Here is an 18,747-nt window from a genome sequence, read left to right as displayed (position 1 = left end):
TTTGAATAAACATTTGAATGGTAAAATTTAAATTCAATAAAAATCTCGTTTGGCAAAATTGGTTAAAAAAGAGCATTTATTTATTAATTGCTATATTCGCGATTGAATTTTTTGTTGCTTTGAACTAAAAGTTCATATTAATTATGAATTGTATATTTCGTTGAAATAAATGAACAACTATCAATTGTTAATCTATTGTTTTTTACCTTTCTCTCATTATGCTTATCCACTTTTATATCCATTTAAAAACGTGAGTCGAAGATATAAAAATTCTTGAGTAAATATTCACCATAGCGCCTAATGTAACCTTGTATTTAAAATAAATGTTATGAGCATGATTTAAAGCTCTCTTTTTTCTTCATAAAAAAATAGCTGAATAACAATTTTATGGTTATTTTTAAGTAAGAAAAAATCTTTGTGTACGAACTTAACTGTTTAGAAACGATTAAACATAAATATGTTCTCAACATCCTTTTACACAAGATCAATTTCAATAAAAACTCTATTAAATTTTGTACAACTGGGTGGGGATGGATTTAAAGAAAATAACTTTGATGTTTACAGCAAAACATAAAATGTAAGCATCGTAGTTATTTTTTTAAATAAAAAACTATGATATTTACATTTTATGTGTTTATTTGGATAATATGGAAGTAAGTTTTAATTGAAAAATAGTATGTTTTGGTAATAATTTTGTGTAATAATGACGACTTTATTTAAAATAGCATGTTTTATATATCATGCATTTATTGTTTATAATATGTATAACACTTTGTTTATACAATTCATTTATTTATTTATGCTTCGTCAGACATATAATTACAAATTACAAATAACGATACTGAACCAACCATTATAATTAATTTTTTACTTGGTAAATACCACTATTTCTTAAAATCTACTGTGACACATGTTTCGATGCATTCCGCATCATTTTCAAACACCGTATTGAGGAATGCATCGAAACACGTGTCACAGTAGATTTTAAGAAATAGTGCTATCAAATGCAACATGGCCAAATGATGCGATCTATTTCAGATCTACGCACATCCATAATCTATTTATGAATAGGTCTTTTACACTTGATGATTTTTTTACTGACAATAAATATTGGTTGAATGATTTTATATATTGTACAATAAATGGTACTCTAAATTGTTAAAAGCCAATTGTTATTATTTTAAACCATAAAACAGATGAAAAAGCAATATGAAACCTTAAAAAAATAGGTTTATGATACTCTGTGTAAGAAATAGTAAAAAAAAACACTTAAATTAAATTAAACACCAATTAATGTTTTTTTTAAATGTTCAAGTACTATCTACCCTCCGATTGCAAACAGCTATATATGGTATAAAATGTTTTGATCATTATCACTAGTCTGTTTTTAGTTGGTTGGAAGATATTGCTTTTTAGCAATGTACTTATTTTTTTTCTGTACATGAAGTTCAAATAAAAAAAAAAAAAAATGGAAATGAGCTCTCTATATGATATATTTATCTCAAAATATTGGAATTAACGATTACAACTATGTTATATTATCACATAATAACAATAGATGTTAGATAAGAGAACGATATAGGGAATTGGTTAAATGAGATGTCACGTTATCATTTTGTGTGATAAAACCGAAAAAAAATATTAAACTAATTTAACACGTAATCCGCGATTTTTGGAGACAGATTTGTCTTCCATACACCGCATCTAAAGCCTCATTAGTGATTCCCTCATACACATAAATAATTCTCGTTGACTAATGAGAAAAGCTCCCTGTATGAACTTCCTCAAAGCTGGTAATGTATCTGTTAAAGTATCTGTTACCAGCTTTGAAGAAGTTCTGTGCAGAAAGAAAATGGCATGAAGAAGAAATGAGTTTTTAATTGGCTTGAATTGAATTAAGTTGTACATGATCTAATCATAAAGGTTTTACTTTTTATCCACATCCATAATAAAGCACATTTGGCTACTATACTGGAGGTCCCAGGTTCAATTCCCAGGGGGATCAAAACGAATATGTGTTTTTTGGTTCTTTAAATTATTTTAATTTTATATTTATACGTATATATACATATAGCACGTCTAGCGTGACACGTTAAGTAGTTTGGAGGCAAGCAACATTATTTCTACAGAATGTAAATTTGACAGTCGATTTGTAGCCCATACATTTTGCCGTTTTAACATGAATAGACTACTAAACCCAGAAGTCTTTGTCGAGACGCCCTTACATCCATTAAAAGTCACTATTTTGTGTGCTTTATGGGCAGGTGGAATCATTGGCCCATATTTTTTAAAAGACGATGCCGGCCTGAATGTTACGGTCAATAGAGCGCCCTACAGAACCACGATTACTGACTTTTTCGTACACCAGTTGAATGGCATTGATGTGACAGAGCTGTGTTTTCGACAAAATGGCGCAACATGCCACACTAGGGGTGCCACTATTAATCTGTTGCGGAGAATTTGAATTTGTATACTTAAAAAAAAACGGTCCGCCTCGTGGTGTAATAGTCATCACGCTTGGCTACCGTGCTGGAGGTCCCGGGTTTGATTCCCAAGGGAGGAGGTCAAATAAATAAGTGTGATTTTTTCACTCTAATATTTATTCAATATTACCCTGGACGGGTATCTGAAGCGGATGGCTGATCACCTTTCCTTCATGTGTTAACTATCAAGATAACACTGCGTTTATAGATGCATTGCCCTATGCACCATTTGGGTACGGATAAGCGTTTGAATGTATAAGATAAATAAGAGAAGCTTCTGACGCTAGACGGTATGGTTTTCAGGGGCAAAAGCAATGATTAACACCATTACGGTAGTTGTATTTGTTAGTTCGGTTTGTGTAGGTTAAGGGTCTACCGTGATTGATTAATGCTGGAACCTCACCTGGGTCTCCGCCGGCTCCGAGTGGCGCGTGCAGTGGGCCGCGAAGCAGGGAGCCGCGGGGGGCACCCGCGCCGCCCGTTCCATGCCCCTGGAGCTGCGCCACAACGCCACGGCGATTCGGGTGTAAAGCACCTACAAATGGAAACGCTAATTAATTTCGTACCGCAACTATGTCGAGGTATTATGCGTGGGTACAAGTAATTTACCCTCGTTTCCTTAACCTCTAAGGGTTGATTAGATGAACTAGATTAAAAATGCGTTCCTGTATTAAATGTTAAATCAAACACAGATTTTTAGAGTCAAATAAGTTGTATTTTATTGTTTAAAAAAAACTCATAAAAATCAAAATTGTGATAATTGTTTCGCCTAGTTATGTCGCCTTGTTCTCAAATCTGGATTATTTCAAACTAAAGGAGTTATTATTTTTAATTATTTTTAAGACATCTCAATACAGGTATAAAGAAGTTACAAAAATTGAGTAGTGTGGTTGTCAATCATGAGTAGAGTTAGTGAATGTTACACGTGTATAAAGTAATCACTGAAACCAGTCTATGACGGTCGTAAGCCCCGTAAATGCCCAGACATTCCATATTTTTCTTCATCTATGTTGAGATGTCAAAAAATAATATAAAAATAATACGTGATCTCTTAAACCTAACGAATGTTAAGTACTATTACTTCAGAAATAGTAAAAGTTTTTGATTATCATTTTTATTTGATTTGGCCGGTACTTGCTCGCACATCATTTGAAATTGGAACGACTTCAAGTGTGAGTTTGCCAGTAGACCCTAACAAAACAAAAGCACCAGTTAGTAGCGTTTTTTCCATACTCCGCGATGGACATGTCTTAGTGCTCTTCTACCCATTTTATTGGGCCACCAACCAATGATAACCAATCAAGAGAAAATCACCCTGATCCCAGCGCTGGATCAACTACCAAACAAGCATAAGAGGTCAGTTCTTTATTTCATCTGTAGTGCTAGCATTTGTCGGAATCGCCGTCTCTTTGTCTTGAAGGTTCCGATGATGCATCATCGGACTAACTTGAAGGGATTTCACGACTCCAATAACGATCACTATATTTCATTTGTTTAGAACCATCCTCTCATTAACAGGAAAAATACAAAATTCTCCCTGTATTTCGAACGTACGTGTCGGTACCACGTGGTGGCCAATTATTGAGGACACCTGGTTCTCAAATAATTTAGTTCGCACTGTGGCGAAACCATCGGTCCCACGTGCCAAACAAAGGTCTTTCGAGCTTTCAGTTTGTTTTTTTTTTTAGTTTTGTTTCGTACTGTGGCGAAACCAAACGTTATATTTCTTTGTCGATTTTTTTTACAAATACTTAGTAACAACGTCAATTGTAGGATATTTAGTAATATAAAGTTTGTATGAGATCATTAGTTTTTACTAATATCTCTTGTTACCTTGAAAGAAATCAATTATTCATTGAACGTTGTTTCTTTTTACTGTATTAAATCAATTGGCTATTTTTACGCATGAATTGAAACCATAATTCCTTTAATCAGAGGAGCCGTTCGATATCAACAGCAGTCTCAAGTATACATAGCTAACCTTTCCCTTCGGTTGCTAAAATAAAACGCGCGTCCCAGTGTTGGGTAGTCACTACACAATAAAAATTAGCGATTTTAAATCGGAAAAATACGGATATTCATAGTCTTATTATGAATATTCATATTCACCCCTTAATTAATTATGAATGAAGTCAAAATTATAATAATTTAGCTAATAAGCTCAAGAGCTACTACCGCTAGCTCGCTAGCTAGCCAGAGAACATTGAGCTTTGAGCTCCTCACGTTTGCACAGTGCAAGTATGCAAGAGTGGGATGCTAATATAGTGTCGCGGTTCCCGTACACTCTTCACTCGCTGTTTATACGCGATTTTTTTTCCAATTTTCACAAAATACCTCCGATGTACCCGATAAATTCTGATTATTATTAATATTATTTTTTAAATCAATGCGTAAATATGTTATGGAGGAATACCTAAAATCTTAGCCTTGTTTTTATTACATGTTTATACATTATTCGATTAGATATTATGGTTATTAGAGGCGATGCGTACAAGGTACACAAGACCGAGAAGGGAGGGTTAATAACTTGAAATCAGAGATTCGTATCATCACTCCTCTCGAGGTCTGATGACACCTCTGCGTTAAATTTTATGAGAAGAAATGAATAAGATTGAATGTTTTTGAAGGCACATTTTATAAGCCTTTACAAAATAAAACACAGACTCTGTTTTCAACCAGTTTTATTTTTAGTACTTTTCTCCGACCGGCTTCGATAAGAACCTTGTCATATTCTCAATAGTATTAATATTTAATGCATTTACTTTGTGGTTAGTCATTTTTACTTATTTTTGTTTTTACAAAAATGTTAATAATATTAGTATATTCTATAACCACTCACCGAAATTTTGATGTCTACCGGTTTCGAGACGTACCCGTCTCTTCGTCAGGATAATCACTACCACAGTACGCAAAAGTGTGTAAATGGTGATATGGTGGTGAAGGGTGGTATTGTTTGCATGCTGTGGTAGTGATCGTCCTGACAAGGAGACGGGTACGTCTCGAAACCGGTAGACATAAAAATCTCGGTGAGTGGTTATATACTAATATTATTAACATTTTTGTAAAAGAATAAATAAGTAACCTTGTCATCTTTATGAATGGACATGTACTGGACATGTATATGAACATGAACGAGTACACGTCCACCCTTAAAGATGACCAGATTTTAGTCAAAACCGTTTAGAGAAAAGTACATAGTTTGCGTTTTATTTTATAAAGAATAAATTAATTCATTCGTTTATTTAGATTAAACTTGCTGTTTATTATTAAAGAATAATAACGGTTGTCATAAGAACAAAAGTTCGTATTATGTATGTGATGTATGTACAATATATGCATGTAAGTCTTCATACTATTGACCCTTATCCGCACCCAAGGGTGTATCAAGGGTAGCTATGCATCAAATTGACGCAATGTTAATTTGATCTTTGATTATACGAAGTCAAGGTAATCAGTCTAGCGCTTCAAAAGCCTACATAGTATAGTATGAGTGCGCTTGGTTATTATATTAGATGTCTCGCATTCGATTTCGAGGTAAAGGAGTCAGGGTAGAATAAATACATTTATTATTCTGTTATATATTGTATTTTGGCTAAGAGGCGAAAACGAAATTACGGTTTTCTCATGAATTATTTCAGTATAAAGAATATCTGTTCAATACATTTGTAGTTTAACATACAAAAACACTGTATTTAGTACACACATAAACTAGTATAGTGTCAGATAGGAAATAAAATATTATTAAACTAAATTATTATTTGTATCTATTAGGATTTAGTCTCTTTGATGAAAACCTCAAAAAAAACAATAAATTACAAGAATTTGTTCGAATCTGAACGATTTTCTATCAAAAAAACTATTCTAATATTCTGGTAAGGACTCCACTGATAAACCGGGTAATAAATAGTCTAAGAAAATTATTTCAGAGTTAGTATAAGTACAATTACATATTTTAAAATTTTACATTATTTTCAATCAGCATTAAATTTATATCCTTAAAATTATTCAACACTTACATATTTCTCTTGAGAGACGAAAACAGGTAATATATAAATCTTAAATTTTAATTTTAAAACATGAAACTTTAAACTCGTATTAAACACAGCTTCCAAATTTAACTAAGGCATAGTTATTTTGAAAAGTATTTATAGGCTACTCGTTTAATTCTTGTTTAAGTGGTAAAGTTTGAAAGTTGTATTAAATAAATTAATTTTATATAGCGTTGAGGTACTATTTTATGGAAATAAAATTCAGTGAGGATAAAATTGCTCGTGTTTTGAAACGTAAAATTCATGTATATGCTGTTGGGTCTTTACATGAATAAAAAGGTAATTAAATTTAAATGTAATTAAATAACTTTTATTTAAACTGAGGCATAGTGCTTGAGGCCCCAGGTTTGATTGCCAGGGAAGGGGTTAAAATAAATGTATTTGATAATAATTTATAATAATAATGTATTTGATAATATTGGGTTAAAATAAATGTATTTGATAATACATTTATTTTAACCCCCTAATACTAATACTAATATATGTATACATATTTTGATATAACCCGTGACTGATATACTCAAATTGCAAAAGTGATCAGCTTTATGAATGTATCAATATTTACAATACGTCAAAACGATGCAGTGCTCTATGCACCATTGTTTGTTATCCCTGTATTTTTTTTTATATTAACCCACACAAAAGTATAAACAAGTTATTTTTTCGTTAGTTATATTAACTTTCTACTTGAATATATGTAAGAAAAAGCACTGATAATCTTTCATCAGTAGTTGTGTTCAGAAATGGTAGAATAAATATTAAAATTTTACTTTTTTTTTTAAATTCCCCTTTCGGTTAAATAAAATTGTAGTTAATAAATTACATTTTTATTGTGTAATATAAACGTCCCCATTTATATTATACCTGCAAATTTTCGGCTGAAAAATATATGAAAATTAACTAGCGCGATGAAAGAAATTGTAATATGCGAGTACAATATTGTAATAACGTATGAAATAAAACTTTCATTTATGAAAAATTCAGAGCAAAGGCTGCAGAAAAAAAACAAACAAGAACATAATGAGTTGAGAAATACACATATTTTATAAACTGTTTTTTTGGAAGAAAAATAAACCAGAATTCTAAGTCTAAAATGAAATTGGAATATTATTGAGTCGTCAATAATAATATGTACCTTAGATATGGATGTAAATTGACATAATTTTTTTTAACCACTGCTTACAGCTCGGTGTTTTTATTTTAATCTTGCTGTACCTGGCTACGCGTAGCTGTAGCTGAGTATTGTTAAATCTAGGTTATGTTTTCACGAATTCAAGTGTATACACACACACACACACATATATATATATATATATAAATATATATATATATATATATATATATATATATATATATATATATATATATATATATATATGTATATATATATATATATATATATATATATGTATATATATATATGTATATATATATATATATATATATATATATATATATATATATATATATATATATATATGTATATATATATATATATATATATATATATATATATATATATATATATATATATATATATATATATATATATATATGTATATATATATATGTATTTATATATATATATATATATATATATATATATATATATATATATATACATATATATATATATATATATATATATATATATATATATATATATATATATATATATATATATTTATATATATACAATATATGAGAGTAAACTGAATCATTAAATATGATATAAGTTCCGTATTGGATGGGTGGGGTATCAAATTTAACATTAATAGGCAAACCACTAATAACGCTCCTGATCTGAGATACAAAAGGAGTAATTGTAAGTAAGTAAGAGAAAGAGTACGTCTGTATGACATACATTGTCATTATGAATTTGTAATGAGTCTCTTAGGGTATTGGAATAAAACTTGGTAAGTAAAATTTTCTAAAATAATTTAAAATGTTTTATAACATAATTTCACACAAAAAAGATTTTCAAAGAACGTTAAGGAAAATGGGTACATCTTTACGGTTTGTTCCATCTCAAAAATTACTCAAGGACATACCAACATAATTATATTTTTAATCGAATATTCTGTTTGATTGGGGGAAAATTACAGTAACGGAATATCGAATATTTATTTAAGATTTTATACAGTTTCGTGATGTAGATAAGTCAAATTTGTGAATACACGGCAGTATTGTTTAATATTGTTAACATTTGAATATTTTCATTATATTTTGAACCCACATCTTTCATGTTGCATATTTAATAATTTTAAAAACATTTTTTAATCTGTACATAAATTGCCACTTATTACCTTCCATGAAAAGTTCCGTGATTTATTTCAGGCACTTTAAAGAAACAAAAAAGTTTTTCTTCAGTTTTTTTTTCATTTTGTTCCAGTACGGAAAATGGGGTTGTTATATAAATCCAGATAACGTTTCAAAAGAGAGCAGTAATAAAACATAATAAAAATATGTTAAGTAGGTCATTCTCATGACATTTCAAGTGAAGCACAATTTTTCAAATGCGTATTTCAAGTTCTTTATGAACTGCTTTACTGTTTTTATTTTTATTTTATAATTTTTTTCAATTGTTGTTCAGGAAGCAAATTAAAAAATAAAGTGAAAATCATTGGGAAAATTTAATAAAATATATGGTGGTCCATACCCACTTACCCTAACACATTTTAGTAATATAAATGCATAGATCAATGATTAAACAAACTGCCTATTGATGTCTTTAGTTGAAATATATTTAAATCTACCACCTATGTACATTACATTTCCAATAATCACTTTCCATCATTTAGACTGTCAATACTGTAAGGTAACGTTTTTTTGTCATTGTAATTTCTATAAAAAATAATCTGAATAATGTTTACTCTATCAAATGTGTGAATAAAATTAAAAAAGTAACGCGTTTTAATTATAACGAATTTTATGGAAACTAGGGATTAACGCAAAATTCCTTTAATTAAGCGCTGAACTCATTTTACACTTCAGGTTATCAGTACAGTTACATATACCTTATTTATTTTATTTTCTTACGAACAACTAAAATTTAAGTTTCAAAAGGAACAAAGTACTAGATGGAGGGAAATCCTGAAAGTTTTAAATATTTTAAATGGCCAACATTTCTCCATCAGAAAACCGGCGGGCAGTTCAACTCCCCGAGTTATAATAAATTTTCATATTTCCTGCATCAAGTTTACAGCAAATAGCTTAGTGTTACACAAAAAGCTCTTCTTGTAACTTTTTGCCGTAAAAAATAAAATGTTGGCGGTCAATTATTTGTTATTCGTTCACGTATTATACGGATATCTTATAAATTACCTTCCTTTTCTGCAAAAGTAAGTGTGATACTATAATACTTGGTCTCGTAATGGAATATTCCAAGTGTTAAAAAAAATGTTAAATTTCGTTAATTGATTCGTCAATTTATTTGCGGTCATATCTATCCATTTGTTTAGTTTAAATGTCACTTAGTATATACCACTTTCTCTTAAAATCTAATGTGATACCTGATTCGTTGTATTCCGCATCATTTTCAAACTCCATATGTGAAACTAAGACTAAAACAGAGTTGTGTTCTTGGGATTTCTTTCATAAAACTTTGTTTTTGGTCATTTACCTTCTATAAATTTTGCATTCTTTAATAGTACTGGCATAAATAATTTCATAAATTGATTCGAATGAAAGAAAAATTAGTAGGATGTTAATTACCTGATGAAATAAAGTCACCTTTGACATCCCAACATAGACTAAGAAGAATATGGATGTCTGGACATTTACTGGGCTGATTTAAGTGTTCACTGTACACACGTGTAACATTCACCAATTTCATCCATGATTGACAACCACACCACTTAAATTCTTGGGACTTGAATAATTGGAGATAATCCAGATTTGTGAACAAGTATTCGTACAAACTCTTATATTGTAAATATAGTTTTATGTTTGAATATGTCTCAAGGACACAACTTAAAAATTTAGACTTAGCTCCACAAACAGTATTTGGAAATAATGCGGAACGTATCAAAACACGTATCACAATAGATTTGAAAAAAAAGTGCCATTAACGAAGTGATTTTTTTTCTCGTTTAAGGATTAAATACTTATAACAATAAGCAAGTTTAATTATTAATTAAACTAGCTAATGATTACAATTATTTAATCTTTACAATAATTTAACATGAATTAGTTCGTTAGTCAACTAATTGTTCGCTTAGAAATTCATATGTTTGATAAGCAAAACTATGTTCGAGTGCACAGATTTAGATGCTAGCATGATAGAGTAAATTGCAAAACAAACATGCTGATTAGATGGAGCAAATCACAAGGAAAACAAAGCGATATCCTTAGCAATACGTATGCCAACTCACTAAGCTTAATATTGAAAATACAATATGATATCTGATTTACACTTCAGTTTCCAATTTGCACACCATCGCATTTATCCAATTTCCCACCAGTATTATTGATAGTATGTCCAAATAATAATTGAATATGAACAATAGTAATTATTATCAATATCGGGATAATACACGTAATTTATAATGCGAGCAAACAATATTCTTCAGTGGAGTGGAATCTAGAAACTCAACAAAACTGAAGTCAAATTAAATCATCGAATTCTCCTCGTGCTCTATACTATCTCAATTCACAAAATACGAAAACATAGGAGAATAATTCAACAAAGTTTCTTCGGTAAAATAATAACCATGTTGCCTGAAAAAAAGTATAATTAATTTCAAAATTTTTCTCAGTTGAAACTAAATAATTAATGAAATTTAAAAAAAAAACATCCTCAATTTCTGGCTAGCAAAAGTTTACTTAGGAGTTAAGTTTGTTTTTCGAAACGAATGGTTGTAACGTATAAACAAAACACATAAAGAACACGTTAAAAGAAATAAATTTTCGATTACAATTATAATTATCACAAGAAAAATATAACTTGACATGTATTTTATAAAAAAAAATACAAAATTGCTGCACATTAATTTTTTGATTTCCAAACCATATTCACATATCAAAACTTGCGTTCACAAAAGGGAATATCAAATTGCAACATTGCTTACATCTTTTAGTGGAATTCATTCTAATATGATGTAATCTCATACTATAAAGTGAATGGATGGATGCAGTGGCTTGCTTTCCACATAGGCACATATGCTGTTACCTGCTTAAGTAGTGCCTACCATGCTTTAATGGAACAAAATATATTTAAAAAAAAACTGTGGTAGAAAAGAGAATGTGCATTTATAACAAACAGTAAGAATATAAAAATAAGTTTAATATATTTTTCAGTTATCTTTCAGTGACATTACACGTATTTTTAGAATTTTGTAAATTAGAAGACAGGTAAGTTTAAATTTTTAAAAAATGTGAACTCCCTTGGGTATATGTTGTCTTATTTGAGAAGTTCACAAGCTCACATTAAATATGCGAGAATTAAAAAAAAAATAATATTCCGTGACTCCGACCAAAAATATTTACCAAGAGTGATTTTTTGTATCCAAACTAGACATGCATTTTCATAGTTAGTATCTAAATAATCACGAAAGACTGATTGATAATTTAAAAAAAAATATAATGCAAAAATTAAAATGTAATGTATTTGTAATAAAGATAAGTCAATTCGTTTGGATAAATTTTAAGAAACGTGTATGTGCACACGAAGTATTTTTTTTTAACTAGCATTTCTTGTTTTGGATAAATGTATTACGATTTTAAACCAAGATGTGGATTTAAACGAATATACTCGTACACTGGATATATTGATGTTATTACAATTTGTAACTAAGAGAGGGTCTTTATATTTATTTTATTTTTAAAAACATATTCCATACAAAAGAGTTACATATAAAATATTCCAGATGAGTAATTTCTATTACTCATTTTATGATTAAAGTTAACAAGATACCTACAAAATAATACATTTTAAAATAAATAAAATAAGATATATAAAAAATGAGAACAAGGAGTAGAATACAATAAAAATAATAATAAAAAATATTTTAAAAACTTACTCAGAATAATAATAAAACACAAATAAAGGGTAAAAAGATAAACAATCAAATAAAATTAACATAGGGTAAAATGTAAAATATAAAACATTAAACTGTAACATTTTATACAAACAAATTAACGTTTTGATTACACGCACCTTCTTAAGTTTCAATTTTCTACCGAATTCATTTTAATCAAATGAATTTGTGGAGTTTTTATTTTATGTTACTAGGTCGTAATTGAACGTTCCTTATTTGCGGTCTAGTATTGTAAACAATGAAATATTAGCTTGAGATAACGAATAAATTATCCAACCGATTTACGAGTATTTATATTGACTGTATAATGTACAATGCTTCGTATTGTGTAAAAAATATATTTTTATTTGGTTATGTTTAAGGATTCGAAATAAATAAAAGTTTTTTTCTAGTAATCAAATAATGTATAAAGTGAAGATGAAAATACGAGAAATAAATTAAGAACTAGAGATCGGAAAAACTCGCCCTCTTTTTTTCCCAAAGTGTGTACTTTTTTGCAGTCGAAAACAAAAAGCATTTTTACGAAAAAGGAGTGGTATTTTGCTTATTGTGTGTTAGCAAAATACACTCTTAATTCGAGTACGTGCGTCATATATATTGTATTTAAACTATATTTAATACAAAATGTTATAATTGTTAAATTTAATATTGAGTATAAATATGTCCGCTTTCGTGGTATCATGGTTAGCTGGAGTTCTCGGGATCGAATCCTAGGGGGGGCAGGGGTGAAATGAAATATTTGTGATTTTACACTGAATATTAATTTAATATTACTCTGCACTAGTCCCTGAAGCGCAAGAGTGATCACCTTGCCTTCATATAAGTAATGATCAAGATAACACTACGTTAATACGATGCAGTGCCCTTTGCACCATTGGGTACGGATAAGGGTTAGAAGAAGATAAATCTATTTTTATTTTATTTTTGTAAAATCTTTTTACAGGAATATGAAAATTGACTAAAATTTCACAAATTAATTCTTGAAGTAAAATTTTTGATTTTTCGCACACTCGTTATAATTTCTTTCGAAAAAAAAGTGATTTTTTTCTAAAAAAAAAAATGATTTTATAATTAGAACATTTACACACAATAAATAAATATTGATATTCATTATTTATCTTTACTCAAACACAAGTTAATACTATTATAAGCTTACAGCGTTCCTTTGATATTTCCCATATATTCAATGGAATTTAATTTCAAACATAACTTTAGTCTCTTTAGTCCTTGAATTTTTCATCAAAGACATTTTCTTTGATGTCTTTTTGATTGAATATCAGATAATTTTATTAATTAAAAACATCAAATAATTATCTTATGCACATACAAAATATTTTCATAAACCTATGCTACCGGTTATTCAAAATAGGAATTAAAGAGTGAGGTCGAACCAAGAATCCATGTTTAAGTAGTGGGTGACATTAAATACAATACTAAAACTAAAAATAATAAAAATAAAAAAATATTTTCAAGAATGAGGAAATTATACTACGCAATATTAAATTGTATAATATATATACAAAGAAAACCTCTATCTATCGTTCCTCGAATAATCGTTTTCCCAGATATATCGTTTATTTCGTCTATCCCGAATTAAATTCATACTAAAATAAACCGCATTGATCGTTTCTCTATCACTATTCACCGCATTTATCGTTCGAATTAAGCTGCACACTTGATATATTTTGTCTGTTTTTTACATTATTTTCAATTTTCTTACATTCAACGGCAACGTACGGGATAGAAACTATCGAAACTTGTATAACCGATAGCAGGAGAGGTTGATATTGATGAAAAGGAGCCGCTGCCTGTACCTGCATTTCCAGAAGCGTGCACACTCTTTGAAAGAAAACTTTCTACAACGCACATTCAATAACCGATGCTAAAAAAAATACTATTTGCAAAGCCGAAAATATACTATTGACTTACGAAAAAAAAAGACAAAAGTATTTTTGTAAATTCTATTCAGGTTTGTATTTTTTTTTAATAATTGTGAGATTTTTTCAATTAACCTTTATCAGTAAAAATGTAAATGTTCGTTAGCTTAATTGTTTTAGCTTCTAAAATTATTTACCGATTATTTTGAAATTTTAATACAATGTTGCATTTGAATATACTAGTTTATTTGTACATATGATTTGTAAAAACATTTAAAAACAGGTTTTTTACCACAATGGCAACGCCATGTGATGAATTTAACAGCAAATCATGCCACATTAAGCATTTTATGTGGCGGACAGCGTACCTACATATTTCTTAAAAGGTACCGTCATATACAATTTTTTATGCCCTTAGTTGCGTGTTGTTTCATTCAGATTTTTTAATATATGTATAGCTTTACATGTATTGTGAAATTAACGTATTAAGAATGTGTTCTTTTTCTTGATTGGGTATTGAAATTGAGTTATTGATCTACAGCAAAGCATGGTCGGGTACAGTTAGTACCTATTTATAATATATTGTAGAAGCAATATTTCCCAAAAAATAACAATGAAACCAGCCGCAATCTTTAGAGCACGGCAAATACAATATTTAAAATCCGCCATAAATCGGCGTGTTATTTCTTACACGATAACTGGGATTGATTGGTTGATGGAATTTTCCTTAAGAGTTCTTTACACTTCTTAGCCAATTCTTTGAAAACGTTAAACTGTGCGGCACCCAAATCGTCGAGCTTTACAGCGATTCAGAATCGATCACTCCGACGTCGTTTTTATTAAAACCTGTGTCGACCTTCAAGCTGTGTAAGATAAAATTTATCGAGCTTTAGTTTATAAAAAAAGCAAATGAATAAAAAGGTTGGAAGTTACCGTTACGATTTTCAAGTGATGATCGTATGCATATGACTTTTTACATTTTATGAGGCATTCATGAGTTTGAAAATTTCAATATTGGAAAATCTTTTTGTTTACCGTCCACTTGTAAAATGGAATCCTTGCCTTTTTATCACCGAGTCCATTTAAAAAGAATAAACATTTAGATAGCAAATTGAATGAACAGAAAATATATTTTATTGAAAGATATTTATGTTAGTGATAAGATGTGTTTTCTATTTTTTTCCCTTTTGAACATGCTTCCTATCCTATATTTTTTATGCCTATTTACTGTACCAACTGTTGCTTTATTTTTTTACATTTCGCCCTGTGGTTTCTTGTTTATTACTTTCTTATCTGTTTTTCAGTCTTGTTAACCTTAATCCCGTGTCCCGAAATGAGTAGTGGAAATAACTCATCGGGAATATTATAAATGAGAATAATGTATGTATATGTTAAAATAAATAAATGTAAGCTATGTTGACAAATAAAAACCGCAAGAGATAAGGTAATAAAACACCTCAAACCGCTAAAATGAAGCTATATCATACAATTATCATAATTTAGCCCATAAAATCATTATTTTTTATTAAATTCTACAAAAGGCAGAGTAAATATTTATACAAAATTGAATTGCACAGAACAGAGTAAAATATTATTTAAAAATAATGTATACACTTAGGTCTCTTTTTATGCGACAGATACGTTCCACGGGGAGAATCTATTCACTCTGCCTACCCCTCCGGGGAAACGGCGTAATAATAAGTTAGTTATATATTTTAATATAATCTTGCACTGGAACCTGAAACGCAAGACTGATCTTTATCTGAGACTTTATCTTCATGAAATAAGCGATCAAAGTGACACTCCATTCATACGATGTATTCCATTCCTATGAATCATTGGGGGTAAATAAAGATAAAATGAACAAGAGGAAGTTTCTATTACATATTTTTACTAGGTACTTCTTCTAACCTTCATTCGTTCAGTAATCGTTGTAAGTTGAACTTTAAAATCGTAATTTAAAATGAACATACATTTTTTTTCAGTTGGTTCGTTATTTTGAAAATTCTTCATGGTAAGGGTTGTTTTGTCCAAATTGATGATAAAAAAATTAATCTTAATAGTTTTTGTTCTACACAGATTTTTTCCCCAAGAAAACACTAGTTTTATAAAACACTAGTACTGTTTCAACCATTTTTCAATTTCAGAATCCTTAGTAAATATAATACATTAATTTTACTAGAAATTACATAATTTTATATCAATTCAAGTAATTAATATCTCTTGGAGATGTATCAATATACATAAATTTCGGTCAAAATATGTAAATTTAATTTGAAACTTTGGTTTCTCCAATTTTCAATGTGTCTTTAAGAATGTGTTCATAATTACAAAATATAATTTCTATCTCTAAAGACGCCGGGTTTCTCCCTTATTTCTTAAGGTTAAAGACATCTATTTGGCGCCAAGTTTCATTTAAGACGAACATTAATAATTATTCACACATAAATGATATTAGAAAACTTAGGTTATGAACAAGTGGTATGAAACTAACTTTTATTACACAACGTAGTGATTTTACCAGCCTATGTAAATGAATAAAACGTGATTTAAATTGTTTTATTACTGCGTTTTTGGATAAGAATTTATAATTAAATTATTTAACTTTTTGAATATTCATTTACGGATTTTTGAGACATTAATTTTTGAGTTTTCTTTAAAATATAAAATATTGTTATTAAGTTTGTTTCAATTGGGCATTAATAAAGTATTTGAATAAGATATTTTAAAACAAAACAAAAATAAATTTAATACATTACTGCTTTAATAATGTATAAAAATAAAAAATATTCGTTTGTTGAAAATTTATGATCTCCTAAAGTTCTTTACGAGTAAAAATAAAAAAAAAATACAGTGGCGGAAATGGTAGCATTTTCGGTGTTCTCGATTGCATTATTGTTCAATAAATTTAATATTTTTAATTCTTGTCAAGCATTTTAATATGAAATGGTGCTTTCTATTTTCTTCGTTTTCTGTTGCATTGTTATATATATATATATATATATATATATATATATATATATATATATATATATATATATATATATATATATATGTATATATGTATATATATATATATATATATATATATATATATATATATATATATATATATATATATATATATATATATATATATATATATATATATATATATATATATATATATTTATATATATATATAATATATATATATATATATATATATATATATATATATATATATATATATATATATATATAAATATATATTGGTTGGTTGGAAGATATTATTTTTTAGAAATGAGCCCGCCATTAAACTTTTTTCTTTTATGTACATGACGTGTGAATAAATACATAAGTATGTTTTCAGAAAAAATACGATATCTTATTTAGATTCCAATATCAACCTTGTGCTTTTGGAAAACTCTATTAAAAAATAGTACTTTAGAGTTATTAAGTATTCAGATATAAAACGAGACTTTTACTTTGTAAAAAAGCTTCAAGAACATAGAAATAAAAGCAAAGTCTTTTAAAAAGTAAGACCTTTAAAAATTATCCCACATAAATCGGGCTATAGTGGGTGTCCTACAAAGAAAGATTAGGAAAAACATATAACACCTAAACAAATCTTGTGATTTTTTTTGTTGAGTATTCCAACTGGCTGAAATTAAACCCGTGATGCCATCGATGTCAACCGAACTACCTTAATGCCTGCCGACTACAGTTTAAAGTTGACGATTGATGGCTCCGGTTAAAATTAAGGTCATTTGAATATTCTATACTAACGTATTTTGAAATGTTAATAAAAAGTCAGATTGAACTCGGAAGACTAATACACTCTGAGTTAGACCAGATTAGAGGATTGATTCTACTAGAGAGGGAAAATAGGTTTACCTAAAAATATTTAATTCTGATTTTCATTAGTTCTCCACAAACCCTAAAACAACAATACTTTTTTCTACTAATTTACTATTTTTTATCACCTGAATATTGCATATAAAAGATACCGAAAATTGAGTGCTAGCATGAGTGTTCTGAGGAAATTACAAAGATAAAAACACCACAGATAAGGTTACTAAAATATTATTTATCACGACTAAAAAAATGGCATAAAAGTATTGAGATTAACCAATATGGTAAAAGCTATAAAAGCTTTTATTAATATAGAGAGTTTTGTTAGTAATATCCGTTAATATCATCGCGTGAACTATCTAGAAATATATGGCTCAATTTAAATGAGTATCATTCGTTTTACTTATTTTATTGTCAGTATGTAATATCTTCTGGTGAAAAAATGCATTTCACCTCTACACAATTT

The 18,747-nt window shown here is 28.7% G+C and overlaps 1 protein-coding gene across 1 annotated transcript in view; it reads right to left on the bottom strand.

Annotated features, from left to right (window-relative positions):
- Positions 1-18,747, bottom strand: part of LOC148310876 (trissin receptor-like) — a 91,408-nt gene that overhangs the window by 16,793 nt on the left and 55,868 nt on the right. The window contains exon 6 of the mRNA XM_088257632.1: positions 2,887-3,018. Within this exon, the coding sequence (XP_088113758.1) occupies positions 2,887-3,018 (132 nt within the window). The remainder of the gene's footprint in view (positions 1-2,886; positions 3,019-18,747) is intronic.

This window comes from Brachycentrus maculatus, unplaced genomic scaffold, assembly GCF_059751285.1.
Source record: "Brachycentrus maculatus isolate JH-2025_06_01 unplaced genomic scaffold, ASM5975128v1 h1tg000086l, whole genome shotgun sequence".
NCBI classification, from domain to species: Eukaryota; Metazoa; Arthropoda; class Insecta; order Trichoptera; family Brachycentridae; genus Brachycentrus; species Brachycentrus maculatus.
The sequence above is the reverse complement of the archived record's forward strand: the minus strand, read 5'-3'. Positions and strand labels throughout refer to the sequence as shown.